Source organism: Sardina pilchardus, chromosome 22 (genome assembly GCF_963854185.1).
Source record: "Sardina pilchardus chromosome 22, fSarPil1.1, whole genome shotgun sequence".
Taxonomy (NCBI): domain Eukaryota; kingdom Metazoa; phylum Chordata; class Actinopteri; order Clupeiformes; family Clupeidae; genus Sardina; species Sardina pilchardus.
Window position 1 is genome coordinate 22,756,718 of NC_085015.1, and position 22,500 is coordinate 22,779,217.

The following is a 22,500-nucleotide window of genomic DNA, read 5'->3' on the forward strand; positions in this document are numbered from 1 at the left end:
TTGAATTATTTATGCCAACTGTTCAATGTGTATCGTGAACAACTGGATTATCCAAGGGAGAAGACCTGTGTAAAAATAGCTATTAACTCTCATGTTATTTTTATAATGCACTCAAATAGCCATTTTGTGGTGAGGTGACCATCGCCTCTGAGTGGAGTCTGTTCCTCGGGGGAATCTCAGATGCTACTGATCCTGACATGTACCTAAACCTCCACAAGATGGCAGTCATGTTCACCTGTCTTTTTTAAGTGAGTTATTCAGCTGGGTCTGTAAACATATTTTAAGGAGAATTCCAGTTAGGTCACACATGTGTTTTTGTTGCCGGGTAATCATTTGAATGCCATAGAGTAAACAGATGCTTTTCCATGAACAGCACAGTGAGTGATACGGACTGTCACAGGAGCTAGACAATTAACATCTGTTTGAATACACACTTGATAGACTCTGAAGCAACTTAGAAAAAAGTCCAAACATGTACAGATTAACAATGAATATAATTTTAATGCATGAATAAAAAAACACAACAGTCAGTACAGTACACAATATTTAACCAGTTTTAATAAATAAAAGATTTCCTCTGATTTTTTGAGCATAATCTTTAAATCAAATACATCTTTATGTTTTCAATTTCTTTACTGCATTGCTGTCACACCTCCGATGTGATCAGGGTTCCTTCAAAAAGTACCAGAACTTTTAAGTTATGGAGTACAAGAATTTCTTTTTAAATGATCTCCCCCCCAAAAAACTACACTTTATACTTCAAAAAAGGCAAACAAATCATTGTACAGTCTTAGAGACGCAAAAAGGACTGCTCACTTACAAAAAAAGCCAAGTTTACCCAGTCAGGACCAGAGTTTATTGTACATTACACCACACTTGGGGGTCCTCTCCTAAGAATACCATTAGACACTTAGTTACCATCATCTTACCGAACAAAGTGAGCTCCCTGGCTCAGATGGGAAACCCTAAATGCTTGTCACCCTGATGCACTTCACAGTAAAGTCTGTACATGATCCTTTTTTCAGGTTTCTGTTACCCACACTCACACATACAGTACCCACTAAGGGTCAATCAAGCCATGTTCCATGTTCATTGGGCTCCAGAGGCTAAATAACTGCTGGGAAATTGCCAGTGTACAAAAACATAAAAAGTGGCCAGAGGGTTTTCAGTGCTTTTCCGAGAGTATGAACAAACAAACACAAAGTAATGTTTTTGAGATGTTGTGCTTCATCATTATTAATTGACAATTCAAAAATGTGCTCTTGAATTTCCTGAATTTTCACAAATATGATCTGACGTTCAAGTGTATTGAAATGAAACAGTTTACAGAAAACTGTATCATGCCTTTTATTTTCCCTGACACTGTCAGGTCGTGTCAGATTGACATACAAATCATGACAGTTATTTCTTTATTTATTTTTTACGATTCCCTTCCGATGAAGCTAACCTTTCCGTGGCATTGTGGATTTTATTTTAAGGGGGGGCATTGCATTACTCCTTGCGCCAGGGTGCCCACAGAGCTGGATATAAAATGGCATCTCTTTCCCCTGAGCCAGGCGCGTTACGTGGGCATGGAGCGGGAAAACAGCAGAGGAGTGGAGGGGCAGATTCCTCCACATACCTCCACTCCAAAATGCCATCTGTGCGCTGTCGTGTTGCGGCACTGTCAGTCGCGAGGAGCGTGCTTTAGTAGTCAAGGCAAAGGGCAATTGGATCTGCCATCGGATGGCTTCTCATTGCATTAGTCTGGATTAAGGAGCCGTCAGGAATATTCAGTCTGAACAATTCTGTATTGTACCGTCAGCTTTACAGCACCAGGGCTGTTCCAACACTAAAGGCTCTGAAGAAGGATATCGGAGGGCACAAGGGTTATCAGAACACATGATTTAGAAAAACATCAAGACAAAGGGGTTGTCTGATAGTTGATTGACATCAGTCATTATTGTACATTAGTCACAGGCTCAGTGCTTAAGATGATTATTAGGCTCTCAAGATAAATTGGCACAAATGTTACTTGGTCAGACTACTCTGTGTGTGTGTGTGTGTGTGTGTGTGTGTGTGTGTTTATACTGGGACTTGGGGCTTCATTTTACACTAATTGAATAGTACCATGCATTTCTTCTACATGTTCATGTTGTCATAACATGTAGTGGGTCAGGCTTTGGGTTTGAGTTAATCACTCCCTACAGTGTGCTGAAAAGATAAGTACAGGTGCCTACGAGAGGGGTCTCATCTTATAAATCAAGCCTGGGCCTTCAGATGGATTATTATCGTCACTGTTTACCTAACTTCTCAGCTTGAATGTTTCATACCCCTAAACATGCTGTATTCTGTCACTTGGTTTAAACAATAAACAAAAAAGCGCACACATGTCAAAATGTGCCAACATGGCGAGTGGTGAAAAGGCAGTGCAAACATGCAAATGCAATGTTTTTTTTGTTTTGCAATTCTGCCGCGACCTGCTCTCACACCATCTCTGCTCGTAAGAAAATAACATCAGCTAATTTACAGTGACATACGGGTCCCCTAATGTCTAGATAATTCGCTTCTCTGCTGAGAATAAATATTTTCGTATTTAACGACGTGACTGTGGAGCAAACCCAAAAGCGCCACTCAGGTAAATAGAAAGGTCAGCTGTCAGGTTCACCTACAGTCACGGTAATTTGTGTTTTATGCCTTTTCATCCGATCGTGTTGTATATTTAAACAGTCACGTCTGTTTGGAAACGTGTGCACCACATTACGTCTACGTTGTCAACAGCACCCGATACAAAAAGTGAAACAACTGTAATTCCTATTGGGAGGAGATAACTGTACTTCAGACGCAGAATTTGTTTTGGGAAAATACCACTGAGGTCAAACTGTCAAGAGGGATATCACCCGTCAGAATGACAGCCGTTTCTGAACCGCTCTGAGGAGAGAGGGGGAAAAAAACAAACAAAAAACGAAATGCCCGTGCCCTCCACAGACAAGGTTACACCAAAACTATCGCTAACGATTTTCAGCTGGTGGTGTCTGAGTGGTGCATGTTGTAATGTGGTTATTGATTGTGGTCTTTATCTATGTGTGTGTGTGTGTGTTTGTGTGTGTGTGTGGGTAGACCGGGGCTTTTCCAGATTGGCTCATAATAGAAATTGAAGTCCCAATTACAATGTAGCCTATTTTTTTGGTTAGGCTCACAGACCACTCATGTAAGAGTACTTGTGTGCCAACACTCAGTTATCAACTATCTTTGAAAAAGAAAACCTTCAATACAAAAAAAAAAACCTTCATTCAGTAAGAAAAGGATATAACAAGCAGGTATTCCTGGTTAGGTGATACCACAACGAGCTCACGGATGCTGTTAGGTGCAGAAGGCAGGGCTCCTGGGGCCCAGGTCACCAAGTGTAAAGAATAGACTGTGACACTTTGGTGCAAGCATTGCATGGTCTGTGCCCTTTGATTCTCGCCTTCAACCCCACCAGGCTCCCTTGGGTGTTCACCTCTCAGTGGTCGGAACAGGGTCTGTGTGAACCAAACAAACACCCAAATATGGTGCTTTCCACTTCCACTTCACACACTGTGGGGATGCGTAACGTTGACGATGAAATGCCAAAAGAAGGTGACGTCTGAAGGATGTGGGAAATACTGACTGGGTAAGTGGGTTTGATTTTAGTGGCTGTGTGTGTGTGTGTGTGTGTGTGTGTGTGTGCGTGTGCCCAAGCGTGTTTTCTACGTCAGTGATAAGGGAGACCGGACAGTTCCTTTAGGGGAGTGTCAGCAGGTGCACAGACATTTTTTTCTCTCCTTTTCTCTCTCTCTCTCCCCCTATCTTCCCCCTCTCCCCCTTTCCCTTCCATTAAAACTCCAGTGGTTAAATGAAGCACCAGGGTGGCACAGGACTGTACGTGGCCGTGTCTTCGGGCCAAGTGTCTGTCCGCAGTCACATCGGCTTCACACCGGGGCCCTCGCAAACTCTGACAGCCTCCTTCAGACCTTCTGATTGACTTTCAACCCTGCTACCCAAACCACCTTAAACACACACACACACACACACACACACACATGCACGCACGCACACACACTCACTCTATCTCCCACGCAATCATCCAACACAGAGACACTCTAAACCACAAAAGAGAAAAACACAGACTAGTTTACATTGCCACTGTTTCATTGTCCCGTATAGACATAAGGGGGTGCCAGTGTCACGCGCGTTTAGATTCAAACAAATCTGTTCCGAGATCAGTTCTGTGGTCTGAGCGCGTCTCACTTGGCAGAGCTCTTCCTTTCCCAACGGGTCTGTCTCTCCGCCACAGTGCCTCACGGGTGGACACCAGTGGACATCAGTGCAACTGGACAGTTGGAGATCTCAGAGGTGTGGGTGGACAGGGCATGGAGGTCCTTTATGGGGGGCGGGGGCATCAGGGGATTTAGGAGCGGAGGGTCGAGTCTTTTGTTTACGGGAGGGTAGGGGGCGAGGGATCAGTGGCCGAAGAAGCTGTAGTAGCCGACGTCGCTGCCGCTGTCCTTCTCGCAGAGCTCGGAGCCCCGGTTGGGCGGGGAGTTCTCCGTGCTGGAGGCGTACGGCGACACGCGCCGCTTCTTGCTCTCGCCGCCCTCGTAGAGTCCCGAGTCGGCCGAGTCCACCGACTTCACCGAGGGCGCCTCCAGCCAGCCGTCCTCCCCGGCGCCACCACCGCCACCTCCGCCGCTACCGCACCCGTCCTTCGGCTTGTCCTGCGGCAGGGCCAGGCGCAGCGACTCCAGCGGGGGCGTGGAGAGGACGCTGGGGGGCGGCGGGGGCAGCGCGGGCGGCGGGGGCGGCGGAAGACGCCCGTTGGCCCCCCCCGCCGCCGGCGAGGCGGACGAGGACGCCGGCGGCACCGAGCGGAACCAGCCCAGGGGCCCCGCGGGCGGGCCGGGCTTGCTGGGCCGCGGGTGGCTGAGGTACGGCGGCGAGGGCCGCCCGCCGGCGCTCCACGCCCCGCTGACGGGCACCGACATGCCCCCGGGCGAGAAGGGGCTCTCCGGGTAGTAGCCCAGCGCCGGGTTGCCGGGCGTCTGCAGGTGGTGGGGGTAGGGCTTGTAGAGCCCGTTGCCCGTGCCGTAGTCCCCGTCGAAGGAGTTGAAGTCCAGGCAGTTGGAGGGGGGCATGGGGTGCGGGCTGGGCAGGTACCAGCGGCCGTGGGGGCTGACGGTGGACGAGGGGTCCTTGGGGCCCTGCTGACCGGCCATGGACATGTCGGCGCGGCCGTAGAAGCGGCCCTGCGGGAGGGGGCTCATGTACTGGTCGGCGAGGTAAGGCTGCGGGTGGTAGCAGCCGCCCGCCAGGAGCTGCTGACCCTCGCTGGGGGACGGGGTGAGCCGCTCGGAGTCCTGCTGGACGTAGAGCCTAATTAGGAGGAGCAGGATTAGGGAAGGGGGGAGGGGCGGAGGAGGGCGGAGGAGGGGGGAGGGGGAGGAGAGAGGGAGGCAAAAAGAGGTGGAGGAGCGTTAGGTCAAAGGTTAAGCGCTGTTGACAAAACTCCTGCGGAGGTGTGAATTGCTAACGCTTCACCCCAACTAGCGGAGACCAGCTCCCCGAGCGGCGGGCAGGAAGGAATCTACTAGGCCTCTTCCCGCTAAATAATTCACGCCGTGTTTTTGATTACCTCTGTTGTGCCTCTGCGAAAAATTGATTTATACATGAACCTTTGCCTCACAAAAAGGGCAAACCAGACTACCAAGCTTACAAGAAAGAAACAGTGAATCTGTGTGTGTGTGTGAGTGTGAGTGTGTGTGCGTGTATGTGTGTGTGTGTGCGTGTGAGTATGTGTTCACTGTGAGTATGTGTGCACTGCTAGGGCACAAGAGGCTCTCTTTTTGGGCACTTTTGGGCATTTTTTTTCTGGCTGTGAAGAAGAAGTCTTTATGCTTACGTACGTGTCGTAATTGTCCCGGAAGCCTTTAGCAAAAGGGTTGTGGTCTATTTTCAGTTGAGTGATCTGTGGAAGAAATGGCAGGAGACAGGGTCAGGCGGAGGACAAGGGTTGCACCATTGGTGGAGCTTGTGATGGGAGAGGGAGATAGAGAGACATAGAGGGGGAGAGGTGGAGTGAGATAGAGAGAGAAAGAGAGAGAGAGAGAGAGAGAGAGAGAGAGAGGGAGAGAGAGAGAGCTGGTGGGAGAGATGGAGAGCACAAGTGTGTGTTAATGTGAGAGGGGAAAAGAAATGAGGCAGAGAGACCGAAAGAGAGAAAGATAGTGAGGGGAAAATCAGGAGAGAGAGCGAGAGAGAGAGAGAGAGAGAGAGAGAGAAAGAGAGGGTGAAAGTGAAAGAGGTTGAGAGTGAGACAGAGAGAGGTGAAGGAGAGGAAGATCACAGACAAGCACAAATAATTCACGAGGCCTCTGTCATCATTTACTTGAGAAGACACTAAAAATGAAGCTCGCAAAAAAACCTCCACAACTCCTGCTGTCTTCTCCCTTCTCCTCACCTTGCATTCTACTCCAGTGCACGAACAGAGCACTTCTGCAGCCTATTCTCAACACTCTCGCCGGAATATTTAGCCAGCTTGTTCTTAGAAGGGATGTGTGGTGTGTGGTGTGTGTGTGTGTGTGTGTGTGTGTGTGTTGGGTTGGGGGACTCACGTCTGCGTTCTGATAGGCTGTCACGGCGATGAACTGTGTCTCTGGGAAGACAAAGATCTGGGCCTTGGAGGAGAGGAAGGGGTCATCGGAGCCGTCCTCCTTCACCTCCACGACATGCAGACGGGGCTGATACTTGTGCAGCGACTGCAGCACAATCATCTGAGGAACATTGCAAAAACATGTCACAAACAGACCACGACAAACAACACTCGGCGCAGTAGCAACATAGATTTGACGTAGCAGTCATAAATTGACTGTGGCTATGACTAACCAAACCTCACCCATTAGCATGTTGATATTCTGTTAACTGACATTGTAGAAATACCTAAATAACCCTTCAAGAGTCATTCGCAAATGACTAGATATGCTGAAAATGTTTCTATAATGTTTCTTAGATGCGGAGTGTCTCATCGGAGGATTGCATAACCTAAGGATGACTCATGCTGAAACATGTTCTGCAGTCACAGAATGAGCCCCTCGACATGTCATGCATTCAACTGCATTATTTTTTTTACTGGAGATATTGGAGCAATTGGTCTGTCGCTAGTTTGCAGTTTAACACCGTTTTAAACTCCAACTCCCAACTACAGTTTAAAACCGTGTTTAGCTTCAAACTAGCGACAGAGCAATTGCCCCATTGAGTTTAGTGCTGAAGTTGACCCTTCCATGGTGCTGTTCCACTGTACCTGGGCCACGTTGTTGGAGCTGCCTTTGTTGTTGGTGAGCTTGAGTTTGCCGAAGGACACCTCCTGCCTCATCCAGTGGGCGCCAGTGTTGGGCGAGTCTGGATGCATGTACGTCCTGTTACCTGTCAACACACCTCAGTTAAAGCTCCTCTCCGTCACATGAGAACACTAATGCTGGACATTTAGGTATAGTTTAAGTAGTTAAGTAGTATAGTTTAAGGACATTTAAGTATAAGAGATATTATGTATGCGCATAGTAGTTGGTGGTGACAGTTGATGGAGAATTTGAATCAATACACAAGTTGTCAAATACAGGGATTTTTTAAACCAAAATGTTTATAAAGCATATTTTTTTCATGACTGTCGATCTCTCTCTTTTAGTAGTGTCAAATCAGAAAAACATTTGTATTATTGATATTACTAAAAAAAGGTTAAATAGATTAAAAAGTTGAAATATCTAGAAATAACTGTCAAGAACAGCTCAGTTAATACTCACGGAGAGTCATTACCCTACAGCCACACGGGCAACTATATGACTCCATAAAGACGTCAAAGTGAAACAGAGAGAGTGTGAACAACACGGGCGAGCTGTCGTACCTGGCATGCTGCCCTCGGCCTTGCCACACTGCACCCACTTGCCGCCCTGGTACCTCCAGTGGTGCTGGTCGGCGAGCACCACGTCCACGTAGACGTTGTAGTGCGCCGTGGGGTCCAGCGCGCTGATGTTGAAGCTCAGGAACGGGAACATCCTCCTGTGTGAAGAGAAAAAAAATCGACATAAACAAACAAAAACGCGGAAAAGCTCCGTTACACGGTCGGCAAACGGCTCTTTATGGCAGAGAGGCGTTTTTTTAACAGTGTGTCGGTTTCCAGGGAATAGAGTGATGACCTTAGAGTTTCTTGGACTCTTCAAGCTAAGAGACCATTACTAAGGTTGAGGCAGGGTAGGGAGGAGAATACTCCCTCGTGTCCATTCATGCGACAGAAAGCGGGGAGTGCGTCCATGAAGATAAGTATGCTTCGTTTTTACAGCGGCGGCCACTTTGGGTTAGAACAGTAGCGGTGGTGTGAGCGTGTGTGTGTGTGTGTGTATGGTGTTATGCGTGCCAGTTATGGATGGGTGACTGTATGAGACTGTGTATGAGTGTACAGTATGTGAATGTGTGTGCAATACGCACAAGCGTATGTGTGTGTGTGTGTGCGTGTGTGTGTGTGTGTGTGTGTGTGTGTGTGTGTGTGTGTGTGTGTGTGTGTGTGTGTGTGTGTGTGTGTTGAAGCACACGGGACAGGCAGGCTCCATGTGAATATTTAATGTGTCTGTTAATAAAAGATGTGCGCTGTAGCCACTGCTGATTGCTGGAGTTTTACTTGCTGAAGTGATTCTGATCATGGAGGCTGTGACAGAGAGGAGGTAACAGAGAGGTCAGTGTGTCCCAGGACAACACCGCCAGGGAACACACACACACACGCACACACACACACTCACACAGACGCACACGTAAACAAGCGTACAAATGCACACACTCTCTCCAAAACATTGCAACCTTTTCTTCTGGAGCAAAATAATCTGTATCTGGAATAAACCGGATTAATTCTATCAAGTTGGACTGTCTTTATCCTGACTTTATGAGCCAGATAATACTGCTACTGTGTGTGTGTGTGTGTGTGTGTGTGTGTGTGTATGCGTGCGTGCGTGTGTCTGTCTGTTTGTGTGTGTGTGTGTGTGTGTGTGTGTGTGTGTGTGTGTGTGTGTGTGTCTGTGTGTGTGTGTGTGTGTGTGTGTGTGTGTCTATAGGTTTTGCTCATCAGAGCGTGTCACAGCCTGGCATGCTACGCTACACGTTGGGGCTGACTGATACAAACGTGGAGTAATTGGTGGAACAACATAGCAGCGGCCCAGTTGACATTTGGCATACTGTTTTACACCAAACTCCACCTGAGGCTATCACACTTCCAGTGGAAGACACGAACACTAGCGAGTGTCATTCCTGGCATCTTTGGGAGCTCAGTAGCGTATCAGCGGCAAAGGGCACAAGCACCAACCTCTTGCCAAGCACTGTCATGTTACATAGACACAGACACACACACACACACACACACACACACACACACACACAGACACACCACTAGCAAATTCATTTTTAATGTCACACAAATAGCTTCTTGGCTGTCGAACTGAAAATCGAAAGCAAACGGCTTACATTCATTTTCATTCTCCTGTGTTGTCAGTATCATAATCCTACACTACTTGAAATCATATAATTATACAGTCGCGATAATAATAAAATGGCAGTCACTGTAATGACGGCGATGAGACATTGAGTGATGTTAACTAAATGGATTTGATAAACTCACGATAAACAGAGAGTGCGGTGTGACTGGAGACTTCACTGGCCGCAGTGGCTGTGTTTGTTGGAGGGAAAATCCATTACCTTTTCCACTTGATGTGAGCACTGAAATTCAGTTCATTTGAATTTATTTTGCCTTTATCTCCCCAAGCGCTTCCGGCATTTAGCAGACTCGAGCTAGTGAAGTGTGTAAAGGGAGATGCTTGTTTGGGCCAACTGTGTGTGTGTGTGTGTGTGTGTGTGTGTGTGTGTGTGTGTGTGTGTGTGTGTGTGTGTGTGTGTGTGCGTGTGTGTGTGTGTGGGTGTGTGTGTATGTGTGTGTGTGCTGTTGCTCCCTGTCTGAGAGCATGCTACTCTCACATTGTAGGTGCATGCATGCATGGTTTTATCAGGGCACAGAATGTGGGGTTTTGTGCTTTACAGGATCCATAGATGACCTAGTCACGTTCTGAGCAATACTGACCAAGGCCGCCAAATATGTAGCTATGTATATATATATATATATATATGTACAGTATATATTGTTTGTCCTTTTGCTAGGTTTCCTCTGTTGCCGTGCTAACGGGTAACAGCGATGCCGAGGTCGTCCCCTAAGGCAGATTATTCTGGGCCTGCCTCTCCACGTTACTCCCGGCAACCCTAACACACACTGGACTCAGCAATCGGCAACTGAAGGTTTTCACTGTATACAGTATAATCATTTGATCAACAATATCAAAGATGTTTTAACAGTATATTTTAAATATTGTTATGGAACCAAAAACAGTCTAATGTTGTATATATCATATACAGTATATCATATATATGTATATATATACATATATATATATATATATATATATTACATTTGTACATGATTCATTACTAAAAATTGTCTAATAGTACAGACCAACTAACTTTGCAGAACGGACCAACTAACTTTGAGCCCTGATAAATCAACAGAGCAGTCCACATCTTCTACACCTGTTGTCAACATGAACAAGACTTCAACCAACTGAATCTTCAACAGGCCACAGAAAAGGTAATTTTATCTCTCTGTTGTGATTCTTCTCTACCACTGTTCCCCCTTTTCTAGTGACTGGGCTGCATGGATTTGTCAAGGCTTCTTCAAATCGGTCGTTTTATAAGAAATCGCAACCTGGTGAAGGGGGAAACCGATGGGTTTACCACAGATGAGCTGTAGCATGTACGTAGGTGGATCTGGTTGGGATTGAAACCCTGAGTTGACAGATGGAAACTCGTCTGGTTTTAACTGACTTGGTGTAGAAAGGAGAGAAGAAAAAAAAGGCGCCTGCCTGCCTGTCGCTGCCATCGGCGTCTGTGGGGTCGGCATGGCGCCGTGGGCAGCGGCTGAGACAGAGCCGTCCTCCCCAGCTGCCCAGGACTTCCTACGAGCACACGCACTGAACGCGGAGGTGCCAAACCAACGACCGTGTGGAGGACACTCACCCACCGTGTGGTTATAAGCAAATAATGATGTGCTCACTCATAACCGCAGTAGGTTATTCTACTAGATTTCCAGTTGACTAATGCAACCTGAGTGGCTCTTGTTTTGGGTGACCCTGAGTAGGTGTGTTGTGAAGACCCTGTCAGCGTTTCTGCAGCTACTTTTAAGACATTTTTAGACCTTTTTTATGATTAATTAAATACGGAAAGTATCTAGTGTGAAGAAGTAAGGAACATCTAAGTCCCAGAAATACTTTCAAAGTAGTAGTTGTAGTATTATTGCACTAATACCCGGATCCTTCAGAAAGAACCACAAGACACGGAATCGACAACAAATGCCGCCAACGCACTTCTCATACAAAAAAAAAGAAATAAAAAATGACGTTGACGGAAGAGGCGGTAAATTGCTGTACATATTCATGACCAAACTAAACGTAATTTAAGACCTAGTATGGAATAATTAAGACTTTTTGAAGCCTAAACATGAGATTATTATATATGTTAGACTTTTTAAGACCCTGCGGAAACCCTGCCTTGTGTACTGGGAGATAGATGAGTGATGAATCAAACATGTTGTCTGATCACTTCCTCTCATTGAAAAGGAAAAAAAAAACACTGAGTGAGGACGAAGGGAAGAGAGAGAGAAATGGAGAAATAGAAACTGAGAGGAGGAGGAGAAGAAGAGAACACACCGAGGGAGGTAGAGAGAGAGAGAGAGAGAGAGATACACAGAGGTTGGAGACGGAAAGGTGAGAGCGTGCGAGTGAGTCTGTGTGTGTGTGTGTGTGTATGGGTATGCGTGTGTGTGTGTGTGTGGGCATGCGTGTGTGTGTGTGTGTGTGCGTGTGTGTATGAGGATGTGAAGCAGAGGCTCGGTGAGTGGCTGGGCGTCCACTAGGGAGACGCCTCTTCTCCTTGAGTGGACGCACTGATGCAGAGAGACAGGGGTTCAGGTCCAGTTTATGTCACCCGACACGCGGCCGATCATCTGTGATGAAAACATGCCAGTCTGGGGCCGCCCTCGGACAGACGGAGGGGCCTTTCTCTGGCTTTTTGGGCAAAGACAACAAAAAAACAACACAAACACAAACACTCCCACACACACACACGCACGTAAACACACGAACACACGCACACATGCACTACCCCCCTACACACACACACACAAACGCACATACACTCCCCACACACAGGCACACTTACACGCTTACACTTCCCACATGCACTCAAACACCAAACACACACACACACACACACACACACACACACACACTTTGACTTCCTCCCTCGTGCCATTTCTGCACTGTTAGGTGCCTTTCTCTGGCATTTTTTGGCAAAGAAAACCGAGAAAATGCAAAATACACACACTCACGCATACGCCCCCCTAACCCCCCACCCCCACCCCCACCCACAACACAGACATGCACCCACACGGACACAAACACAGACAGACAGACAGACAGACAGACAAACACACACACACACACACACACACACACACACAGAGACTTCCTTTCTCGCGTAGCATTTCTCTGCATCAGGTGGCCTGTGAGAGTGGGTACACCTCTGGGACTGGCAACAGGGCACCTGTGGTGTGTGGTGCAGACGACGCTCTCTCAGCACGGTACAAAGGTTATACTCGTGCGGTCACCTCAGAAACCCAAAAGGCACATACGACAAGTCGAGGAGGCAGGAGCACCTGTGGTCTCGAGCTCTCCTCAGCGCACCTTCACAAGCACAACGCATCTACTGCAACACTGACCACAACCATGTAAAGAGAGACAAGAAAGAAAAACCGACCAATAAACAAACACTTTCCACAGGCGCCGAGGCCCAATTGTGTTAGCAGACAAAAACTGTCTGTGTCCTGTCCTCTATGCAAATGACAACAGCTGTACAGGAAGCCTAGGAAGTGATCTGAGAAGCAGCTATGCAATTAATAGTCATATGTGCATGTGACTAGACAGTCAGACAAACTGTTAATACATACAGTGCATTCGTATTTGTATGTGACTAGACAGTCAGACACACAAACAGACAGACAGATAGATAGACAGACAGACAGACAGACAGACAGACAGATAGATAGATAGATAGATAGATACTGTAGATAGATAGATAGAGACACAGCATGCAACACAGCCAGCAAGCAACTTAGCACCTCAGGCCAAACAAACAGATACAATACATCATGGATGTAAAGTGCAACAATATAAATGAACATCAAAATAAATATATGTATCTGAGGACGTAACACTAAGAAGAAAGATAAAGCGTTAGATAGATTAGATAACGAGAGCCGCTGGGTATTTTCTGCAGTGGATATTTTCTGCATGGTGGATATGACACCAATGATACCAATGGCGAGGCGGCCCCTCTCCCAGAACTTGGCTGGCATTTGAATGCCTCTGCATGGCACCTGTGCACCTTCGTTTTACAGCGTGCCAAGCTACAGGGGAGAGGCATGGTGGCCGCAATAAATGAAACATGTGAAACATCCTCCGACGAGGCACTCACGCAGACAGACAGTTATGGCCTGTGAGATGGTGGATTTACAAGGGCGCAATTGCACGGCTGTCATATTCATATTTCATACTCAAGCCTGGATCCGTGTGTTTGTTTAGCGAGTCAGACAACAGCAAGAAGAACAATGCTTTTGTAGATGACAGAATTGTTTTGTTTTTTTTGCATTCTTTTTTGTTGGATCATTGGTGCTAAAAAGAGACCACATCTACCACAGCAACATGCAACCACTGAAAAGAAAGAGAGAGAGATAGAGAGACAGAAAGAGGAGAGAGAGAGATACAGACCGAGAAAGAGAGAAAGAGAGAGAGAGAAAGAGAGAGAGAGAGAGAGAGAGAGAGAGAGAGAGAAAGAGAGAGAGAGAGGGGCAGACAGACAGAGAGAGAGAGAGAGAGTTTCCACTTTGATTGAGTAGAGTTAGCCCGCCGGAGTTCCTCTGGTTCTGAAGGCTGGCAGAGGCCCGACTTGTAAAAATCTACAGTACAAAGGGGCTCCTGAGCCACATCCAGCGCGGAAGAGCCCGGAGTCCACCGAGCCGCCGAGTTCAGAGGAGCAGGACAGCAGACCTGTCTGTAGGGTCACGGCATGCAAGATGTATCCCACACTCAGCCATTCACGTTTCACACACTTCCACTAGACTGATCCAGTATTCACACAGCACAGGACTCTGCTGCTGCACTGGTGTTCATCAAAGTTGGCTGGCTTTTTTTTTTTTTTTTTTTCAAAGCCACTGTGAAAGTAACTCAATTTATATGAACTGTCTTAAGTATACCCTATTGCTAGTCATTATGTCTCATTATGAGTGTTCCCTAGTCATTATGTTAGCATTAGACCTTCAGTGTACACCTGCTCTTAAATGTAAGTACTTAAATACAACCTGTAATATGGTATGCATCCATTCATTATTTTGTGTGCATAGTGCCACTTAGACATAGACGATAACCTAAACCTTAGCCAAACTAATCTAAAAAAATTACTTGATCATTTTTTTGTGATCCCTCTTACTTTAGCAGTGTTAATCACGCCAAATTGGCCCACAATATCGTGAGCTGCTTCATGTTTGTGAGACGATCACAGAATCACAGAACAGAAGCCACCCACCCTCTCAAAAAGCGGTGGTCACAAAGCACAAAAGAGGAGTGGAACACAACTACACCCACATTCGTAATTGCAGCTCTTTCAGTAGTTCGTCTCTTTCCATCACACACACAAAAAAAACCATCATTGTCGCTGCCAAAGCCCGACACAAGGTATTGTTGAAATCTGCAAGATTTGCAGATAAGTTTTGTCTGTTGAGCTATTTTCATTAAACACCTACTAGTGCAGTTCAACAAAACATATTTTTAGAGACTATTCTGAGACGTTTTTTTTTATATATATTATCTTTTACATCCTGTGCTTAGTGAGATAAGTACTTGTTGTGGTGTAATAAAGGATAGCAGCGATAGCATCTCTGGAAGCCCTTACAATGAGAACATGGCAGATATTGCCCTGCACTGATGCCAAAGTCATAGTGAAACCCGACAGTGGCTGGCACAGCAACTTTGCTTTTCATAGGGAGAGACTGTTAGCCTTGTCAGACTTTTGGGCTGGAAAAACTTGAAAAGGTCCAGGGACCTCGTGGAGCAGAAGCAGGCCCAACGTTACGCGTCCAGCGCTGCCCATTTCAAAGCCCTGGCCCCCACTCCGCTCGCTCCTCGCCCCGGCCCCCCCAAAAAAAACTTCTGAGGAAACATGCTCCACCATACACACTCCGGTGCCCGTATGAAGTGAGGCGAGATGAGCCCGTGCAGAAAAGAGAGAGAGTGTGAGGTGGAAGGGCTGTCAGAAGAGAAACACGCTGGTGGAGAAGAAGAGGAGGAAGAAGAAGAGGAAGAAGAAGAAGAAGTGGAAGAAGCAAAAGAAGAGGGAAAAAACACACCTTCCTGCACTTCAAAGGTGCTTCGCTGCTCGATGTGGCCATCAGAGTCTGCACCTCACCTCTGCACCCCCCCCTCCCCCCTTCCCCCCAACCCCCCCTACCCACCCCAGACGCCCCTCACTCAGAACCCCCCCCCCCTTCCTCCCCACCCACCCACCCAACCCCCCCAACTTCTTCTGTCTTGTTGGCCAGCGCAGCGATAAAGAGATCCAGTGGTTTGAAAGTGAGAAGAAGAGTTCTCACGCCAGAGGCCTGTCGAGTGCATCTCTGTGGTGGGCCGTGGTGCGACGCTACAACGGCGCTCTGGCTGATGCAGAGCAACCTAAACACACCGCCACTGCTTCCTCAATTCTGATGCTCAGTGGCAGCACTCACTGCAAGCGCGGCAGGCTTCTTTTTTTTTTTTTTTTTGAAACATCCTATCTGAGAGATGTTTCGTGACATTGATGAGCGTTTTAGGTCAGAACTGTTTTTCACAGGGAAGTATTTACAAATCCGACGAGAGGCCCCACGATCAGTCGTAAGTGTGAAGCCCACACATAATGAAATTGCTTTAACCTTTGACATCATGAAACATGCACTGAAAATATTAACCACCAAAGCCACCCTCACACTTCTACGCTAATTGCACACACTGTGTTTTTTAAGACGTGAGTCAGTCACTTTTTAAAAGGTCCTTCGTTTGGGATGTTGATGGTTGAGGTTAAGACTGCAACCTAAGACGAAATCCAACTGTGTACGAAATGAGGCCAGGCGTGGGTTAAAACAGTAGCACTAAATTCACTTCAAAAAAAATCTGACATCTGTTTGCGTCGTGTTATATACTAACAAAATTGTTGGTAAGGCCCCAGAATATTCCAATAAAATACAAATTAAAAAAATATCCATCACGCTAGTCCTTATTCCCAATTTAATTCTGTCTTTGCAAAAAGACAAACACATCATGGATTGCACGTGCAGGGTCTTCTGATTTAGAAATTAATTAACAAACAACACCTACACAGAGACTGCTACTTTCAGTCCCGCTCTGAAACCACCCCTGAAGCTGAGGGTTTGAATCAAACATGCGGAATCAATGGAAATATAAATCTAAATCTCACATATCAATTACAAGATAAAATAGAAAAAAATTAAATGAATAAATATATGTGCCATAAATAAATACTGAGAATATTTTTTTATGACAACTGAAAACTGTCATAAAAAAGCGGCCTTCTGTGAACATTGAGAGAAGAAGAGTACAATATGCTTTAGCGACCGTGTTATGGAGAACTGATGTTCTCGATGATCTCCAGTCATCAGTTTGGTTCCTTACAGACACCGACAGCTTCTTCTCATGGCAGAGATTCAACACCAGTATCATACAAATGTTCACGGTTCACCAGTGATGGATGGTAACTAGGATACTGTATGTCACCCCTCCTTATAACAAAATATACTGAAGACCAACTATGCAACTTAGTAGCTTGCTGCCAAAAGCCACAGTGAAGTCTACTCATCTCTTGGTCAGAAAATGTACATCAGTTTTAAAACCACTGTCAGGAGATTACAATAAACTCTAGTCAACAAGAGGCATGAGTTATATTGTGGAAGGTGCAACTCTAGGAGAGAGATCTGATTACCAAGAATTAGCTATATCGCAGTATGATGAGTTTCATTCATACCAAGAGAGCATCATGGCGTGACAACGACCACTATTTAAATATGTTTCAGTTTGTCTTATTCCTCACATCTTGGTCTACTGGATGTTATTGTGAGTTTAAATATAGTCCAACTTGCACCTTCATCCAGAAACTTTGACCTACATCTCAGATATTCCTTTTCATGTGATGTAGCCTACAGTTCAAACAGAGTTCAGAATAATTCAGACATTTCTTAAAAAAAAAACAAAAAGAAAAAGAAATCCTGTTCCAGTGTATAATTGGAATCCCACCAGTGGATTCATACAGTCGCCAATCCTCTCTCTTTACAATACAATGTTGATATTTGGTCGTAATGTCACAGACTAATAATTGAAAAGAGAATATGTGTAACTGGCGTAAATGGCACGTGCTGGTGATTTTTTCTATTCACTTCAAGTGTTTTCATGAAAAGGCTTTGGCCTTTGTTGGTGTCGCGTATCAGTAGATTAATCATAATTGACGTGGGTGAATCTAAATGCTCGGTGACCTATCACACGTACCCGTGAGCGCTATCTTCCCCTGGTGGATTTCTGTGCTGGTTCTAGTGAATGGTTTGACTTTTACCCCCCGATGTGATATCCTAATCACACTGTAAGTGTTAACACTAACATGTTTGCGGTCAATGTGTTAGTTTTCGCACTGGCCGTAAACATTCAACAGTAATTTCTACCCAAAATCAAGTTCGAAAAGTGTGCGTACATATCTCTGCAATTTAGCATTCAGTGACATTTAATTTCTAGACTCTTAAATATCATAAAATTGTGGCAAAATTACTGCTGTAAAAATATCTTCCTGTCCGCAACCAAACTAATACACGAAAACGGAAGCCAATGTAGGAGCTTTGCGTCAGTTTTCAAATAGGCTACTTTGAGGTTGTTTGTGATATTCACCTGCACCCTAAACCAATATGAGTGTGTAAATATTTTTTTTTCTCCATTTTAGACACTGAAAGAGGTTCGCGGTTTGTTTAACCTAAATATGATCCAGCCAGAGATCTTGTTTCGTTTCCCTCATACACATTCGTTTCTCTCTTAATTAATCGGCTCAATTTTAACAGGCTTCACAGCAGCTCGATTTCAGATACTCATGCCCCGGCTGACGCGCGCCTCTGTGCCGCTGTGTAGTCATTGGTCAGTACGCGCGAATGAAATTTCCCTACGCATCACTTAAATCATACTTGACGTGTATACACGGCACTAAGTATATCGCTGACATCGTGGGACAAGCAGAAACTCAATTGAATCCAAAAACACATTGCGGCCCGAGGGAACGGTTTGCCCCCATGCAAAATAACCAACTTTGTAGCGTCATGTTGTCACTGCACTGATTCTTCTTCACAGCCTTTAACAAACAGTTGTTACACTTTATGGTGGGTTAGTTTGGAGATGCGTAAAGCACTTTCCGCCAGTATTCCCAACTATTTCCCCTCTCTTGTTGATACTGCGAAAGAGAGCCTCTACTTACCGTCCTTGTTTTGTGATGATCATTTCGGTTTGGTATTTGTGGAACTTGGCCCAAAGAGGGTAGTTGTTGAGGACCGCCTGTGTTTTGCCAGACACCTGTAGGCCAGGTATAGGGTACAGGGGTGCGCGGGGATACCCGTGCTGAAAGGGCGCAGAGTAACTCTCTGCACCGGACGGGTACACATCTTTGCCCTGCGACGAAAATCCATCTCCTCCTGCCGGTACATAAGTCTGTCCCGTGCCACCTCTCGTCGGCGACCGTATGTTGTTGAAGTGACAACTGCTGAGTGAAGTTGGTGAGTAGAACCTCCCGGGTTGCGCACCGAATCCGGGGACAGTTTGCTCGGTGTGGTACTGCAGAGGCAGATTGTCCTGTCCGTTCTGGATTGATTCCTGATAATAAAACCTTGTGTCGTGAATCCCCATTTTCAAGTCCACCAAGTCTTTGTTGCGATGCAGGTGACTGCTAATGTCGGCTTCTTTCGCGAAACTTTGTGTCTCAGTTCCATTCAACATATTGAGGTACAAATTGCCGCCTATGCCGCCCATTTGCAGCACCAATCTGAGCGGACGTGCAGTGTCATAGGTTGATCGTGATCCTTTTCTACTTCCAGTTAAAATAAACTTAATCGTTGAAACGCGGTTTTTATTTGGACAACTTGAAAATACCTCTTCACAGCATATCCTCACTCAAATGGCATCGCTTACCTTTGACATAAAAGTTCTCAGGGCAGCTTTCCAAAATGAAAACTACGCGCAAGCTGTTAACGATAGATCCCGTTTCGTAGCGCAGGCTATGATTCGTCCTTTGGTGTAACTGTCACGACTTGGACAGATTTTCCCGCAAATTGAGTAAAAAATATGTTGTCTTTTTGGGATCACACTCGCAAAGCGACCCCTAAAACACATGTTCAGCTTCTCAGCCAGTATGATATATACATTCGCGAGTGGTAATTGGTTGTGGAGGTGGGTCTCAAACGTAGCCCGGACGTGATAGGCTTGAAATGTATTCCTCGTGTTTCTTGACGGCCGGGGGCTGATTTTGTTGGCATCACAGCATGTATGCAAGGCCTAAGTATTTTGAACACTTTACTTGCTGTAGACAAAGTTAAACAACTTAATTCCTTTTCAACCAGACCACTGATAGCCTAAAAAACAAAATGTTATGCCATCGCGAAACATCACAATATATGTGGTCTACTTTATGAGTCAAAGTAAAACGTCAAAGTATTAATATTATTTTTAAAATATGTAGGCTAAGCAGCGCCGTAATAGCCCCGTAGGCTACTGATGTTTTGATAGGATATAATGACAACATTTTGGGAACGAAACTCGAACCATTTAGTGCAACACCCAACCATTAATCTAACTAAATTGACCTTTATGCTGTGGGGTTCAGTTCTTATATCTGATTATGGTGATAGCCTACTATAGCATATTAACTATAAATTATATTTTAGTTATTTCACTAACACGTGTCACTAATAGGCTACTTATCATGCCTGAAATATAACTTACGTTATATGGATGAGTATATTATGAATTACGATGAGTAGACTGGATAGAACGAATAGCCCGTCTTTTAATATACTTTTACAATCCGAACTATACTTTACATTGTAGGATGGAAAGGTGGTCTGTGCAACCTGTAAGCTCTGTCCAACATATCATAGTCTAATTTGTAGCCTTCTTGTAGGCCAAAGCATTTCGCGATATGACATAGGGAGATAAGACTCTGCCTTAAAGCAGGTGCAAAGTGAAGTTTAGTGGAGTTCGAGACGCTGGAGGACACTGTCGAATGCAGGTCATCAATCAACATAATGATTTTACTCACCATGGAAGAAAGTGTCAAAAGAATAATAATATATATGCTACATGATAAAAAAGAAAAACATTTAGAAAAAATATTGAAATATGATTTATGATTTGATATGATAGTATTTTGAAATATGACACTGTAACTGATATCTACCCAAATAATTACCTCCTGATTAAGAACTTCACTGTAATTCCGTTTTTATTATTAATCAGAGTTTGTTTGAAATTCCTTTAATGAACCATTTGGCCAAAATAATTTGACACAGCTTTTACATTACACAGGTCTCATTAGCAAAACTATTGTTTGCCGCATTTTGTGTTTCAGATTGAACAGAAAGTGTGAAGGCTATACATTTCATAAACGATGTGAAATATTTGTTAATTCAATGTTTTTGGTATTCTGAGTATTGGCATGCACACACTTGCAACACACACACACACACACACACACACACACACACACACACACACACACACATCCACACATACAAACATACACATTCACATCCACCCACCCACACAGGTGTATGTGCAGGTTTACTGTACACACGCGACACACTTACAAGTGAAAACATCTTCCGCCACATAAATAGTCCTGTCATGCATGCTCACATGCTTACATAAATGAATAAGCTCATATAAACATGACAGCCCTCACATAACCGCATCTACACCACGTAGTGTCACACAGCTACACACACACACACACACACACACACACACACACACACACAAGCCCCCGTCGTTACCGCGAGTGTCCCCTCAGTGCAGGTGTGACACACTTTCCCTTGCCACACCATTACGGCTCTAATGCCCACTTCCTTTTGTCTCTCCTAGCAAGGTGAGCGCGCAAGGTCACTCTCTGAAGTCATTGGTGTTGACACCGGTGGCAGGAGGGAGCGCGTCCAGAGCGACACGATGACCAGGCCAGTGCCGCCTGAGCCGCGGCCGCGAGCCCTGCAGCCACAGCCGGCCCCGTCCACCGCTTCAGCGTCCACCCCCCCCCCCCCCCCCCCACCCAACCAACCCCTCCCCCCGCTCCACAGGTCAGGCCACGAGAGCCCCAGGATGTCACCTTGGGTCTGCCGTCAGCTCTCCTCAGCGGCTCAGGGGCTACTGCACACGTAGGTCACCCGCGCAGGTCATACACACGCTTTTAACAACAGCACAAAGGGGACAAAGACAGAGAGGCGGCGGCAGCGCGTTTGGTGGTGCAGCGGTTGGCTTTGCCCCCGTAGTCGCGTGCGCCTCGCCTCGCCTCGCCTCTGTGGTGTGAAGAGATGAGGCCTTTGGCTTTTATCTGGGGGCAGAGTTTGGACTTCTTGCTTAAGAGTTTTGGTACTCTTAAGAACCGCCCTTAAAACTCTTCAAATCTGATGTTATTTTAGTGTTGAAGACAAGTTATATGTCTTTGGAGACTTTGAAACACATTTGATTGAAGTTTGATACCTTTTATTGCATCTTGGGATGAAAGCACATGCTATCTGTCAAAACGGATTATTTGAAACAACCGAGGAATGATACTCTCCCTCCCTTTGTGACATCAGGTTGATATCAAAAAGTGTCGTTCGACTTGACAGAAATCCAGAACGAGCAGATGTTTGCTTGATTGACACTCTGTTAAGGTGTCGGGTAGTTAAATCCCTTCTTTAGCAAGGCTGTCATCTGACACGTTGGTTAAAGAGTGACTAATTTTTGTGAAAAGTGTCACACGTATTGCACATTACTCTCTGGGCAAAGAGCGCTGAGGTGTTAAAGCCACCTCAGCATTGGATCATCATCACCACTGTAATTGACAGTTCAGTCAACACCTTAAATAATCAGAGGAAATAATACGGATGTACTCTATGCTATGCTAGTGTAAAACTGTATCTATTTTTGAAAAGGATTCCGATGCAACAATGTTGCTTATGGAGTTTTCTAAGGCTGCTGTGGGCCTGTTCAGAGAAGAAAGCAAATCAGTAGGTCAGGAAAATTATTTTTTTTTTGTAACTTTTTCCAT

At 45.6% G+C, this 22,500-nt stretch overlaps 2 protein-coding genes across 3 annotated transcripts in view; one reads left to right on the plus strand and one right to left on the minus strand.

Moving 5' to 3' along the window:
* The window catches only part of osbpl7 (oxysterol binding protein-like 7), a 15,277-nt gene extending 14,307 nt beyond the window's left edge, over positions 1–970 (plus strand). Inside the window, exon 22 of one of the 2 annotated variants that reach the window (XM_062527156.1) lies at positions 1–970. This exon is cut by the window's left edge and continues 552 nt beyond it. The gene's annotated coding sequence lies outside the window, so the exon portion shown is untranslated. The other variant, XM_062527158.1, reaches the window with a different exon arrangement.
* Positions 971–1,027: 57 nt separating this feature from the next.
* tbx21 (T-box transcription factor 21) lies at positions 1,028–19,579 on the minus strand. The gene is made up of 6 exons (XM_062527159.1): positions 18,682–19,579; positions 7,895–8,049; positions 7,298–7,419; positions 6,612–6,770; positions 5,904–5,965; positions 1,028–5,373 (listed from the first exon to the last, which is right to left on the minus strand). The coding sequence occupies exons 1-6, from the start codon at positions 19,227–19,229 to the stop codon at positions 4,464–4,466; spliced, it is 1,956 nt and encodes a 651-aa protein (XP_062383143.1). The 5' UTR covers positions 19,230–19,579; the 3' UTR covers positions 1,028–4,463.
* Positions 19,580–22,500: the final 2,921 nt, after the last annotated feature.

Bases quoted from the DNA above. Each gene is read 5' to 3' on its own strand.
- tbx21 (XM_062527159.1), bottom strand. From the start codon at position 19,229: ATGGGCGGCATAGGCGGCAATTTGTACCTCAATATGTTGAATGGAACT. The intron at 7,420-7,894 runs GTACGACAGCTC...GTGTGTTGACAG, and splicing joins GGCCGAGGGCAGCATGCCAG to GTAACAGGACGTACATGCAT. The intron at 5,374-5,903 runs GTACGTAAGCAT...CCTCCTAATTAG, and splicing joins TTCCGGGACAATTACGACAC to GCTCTACGTCCAGCAGGACT.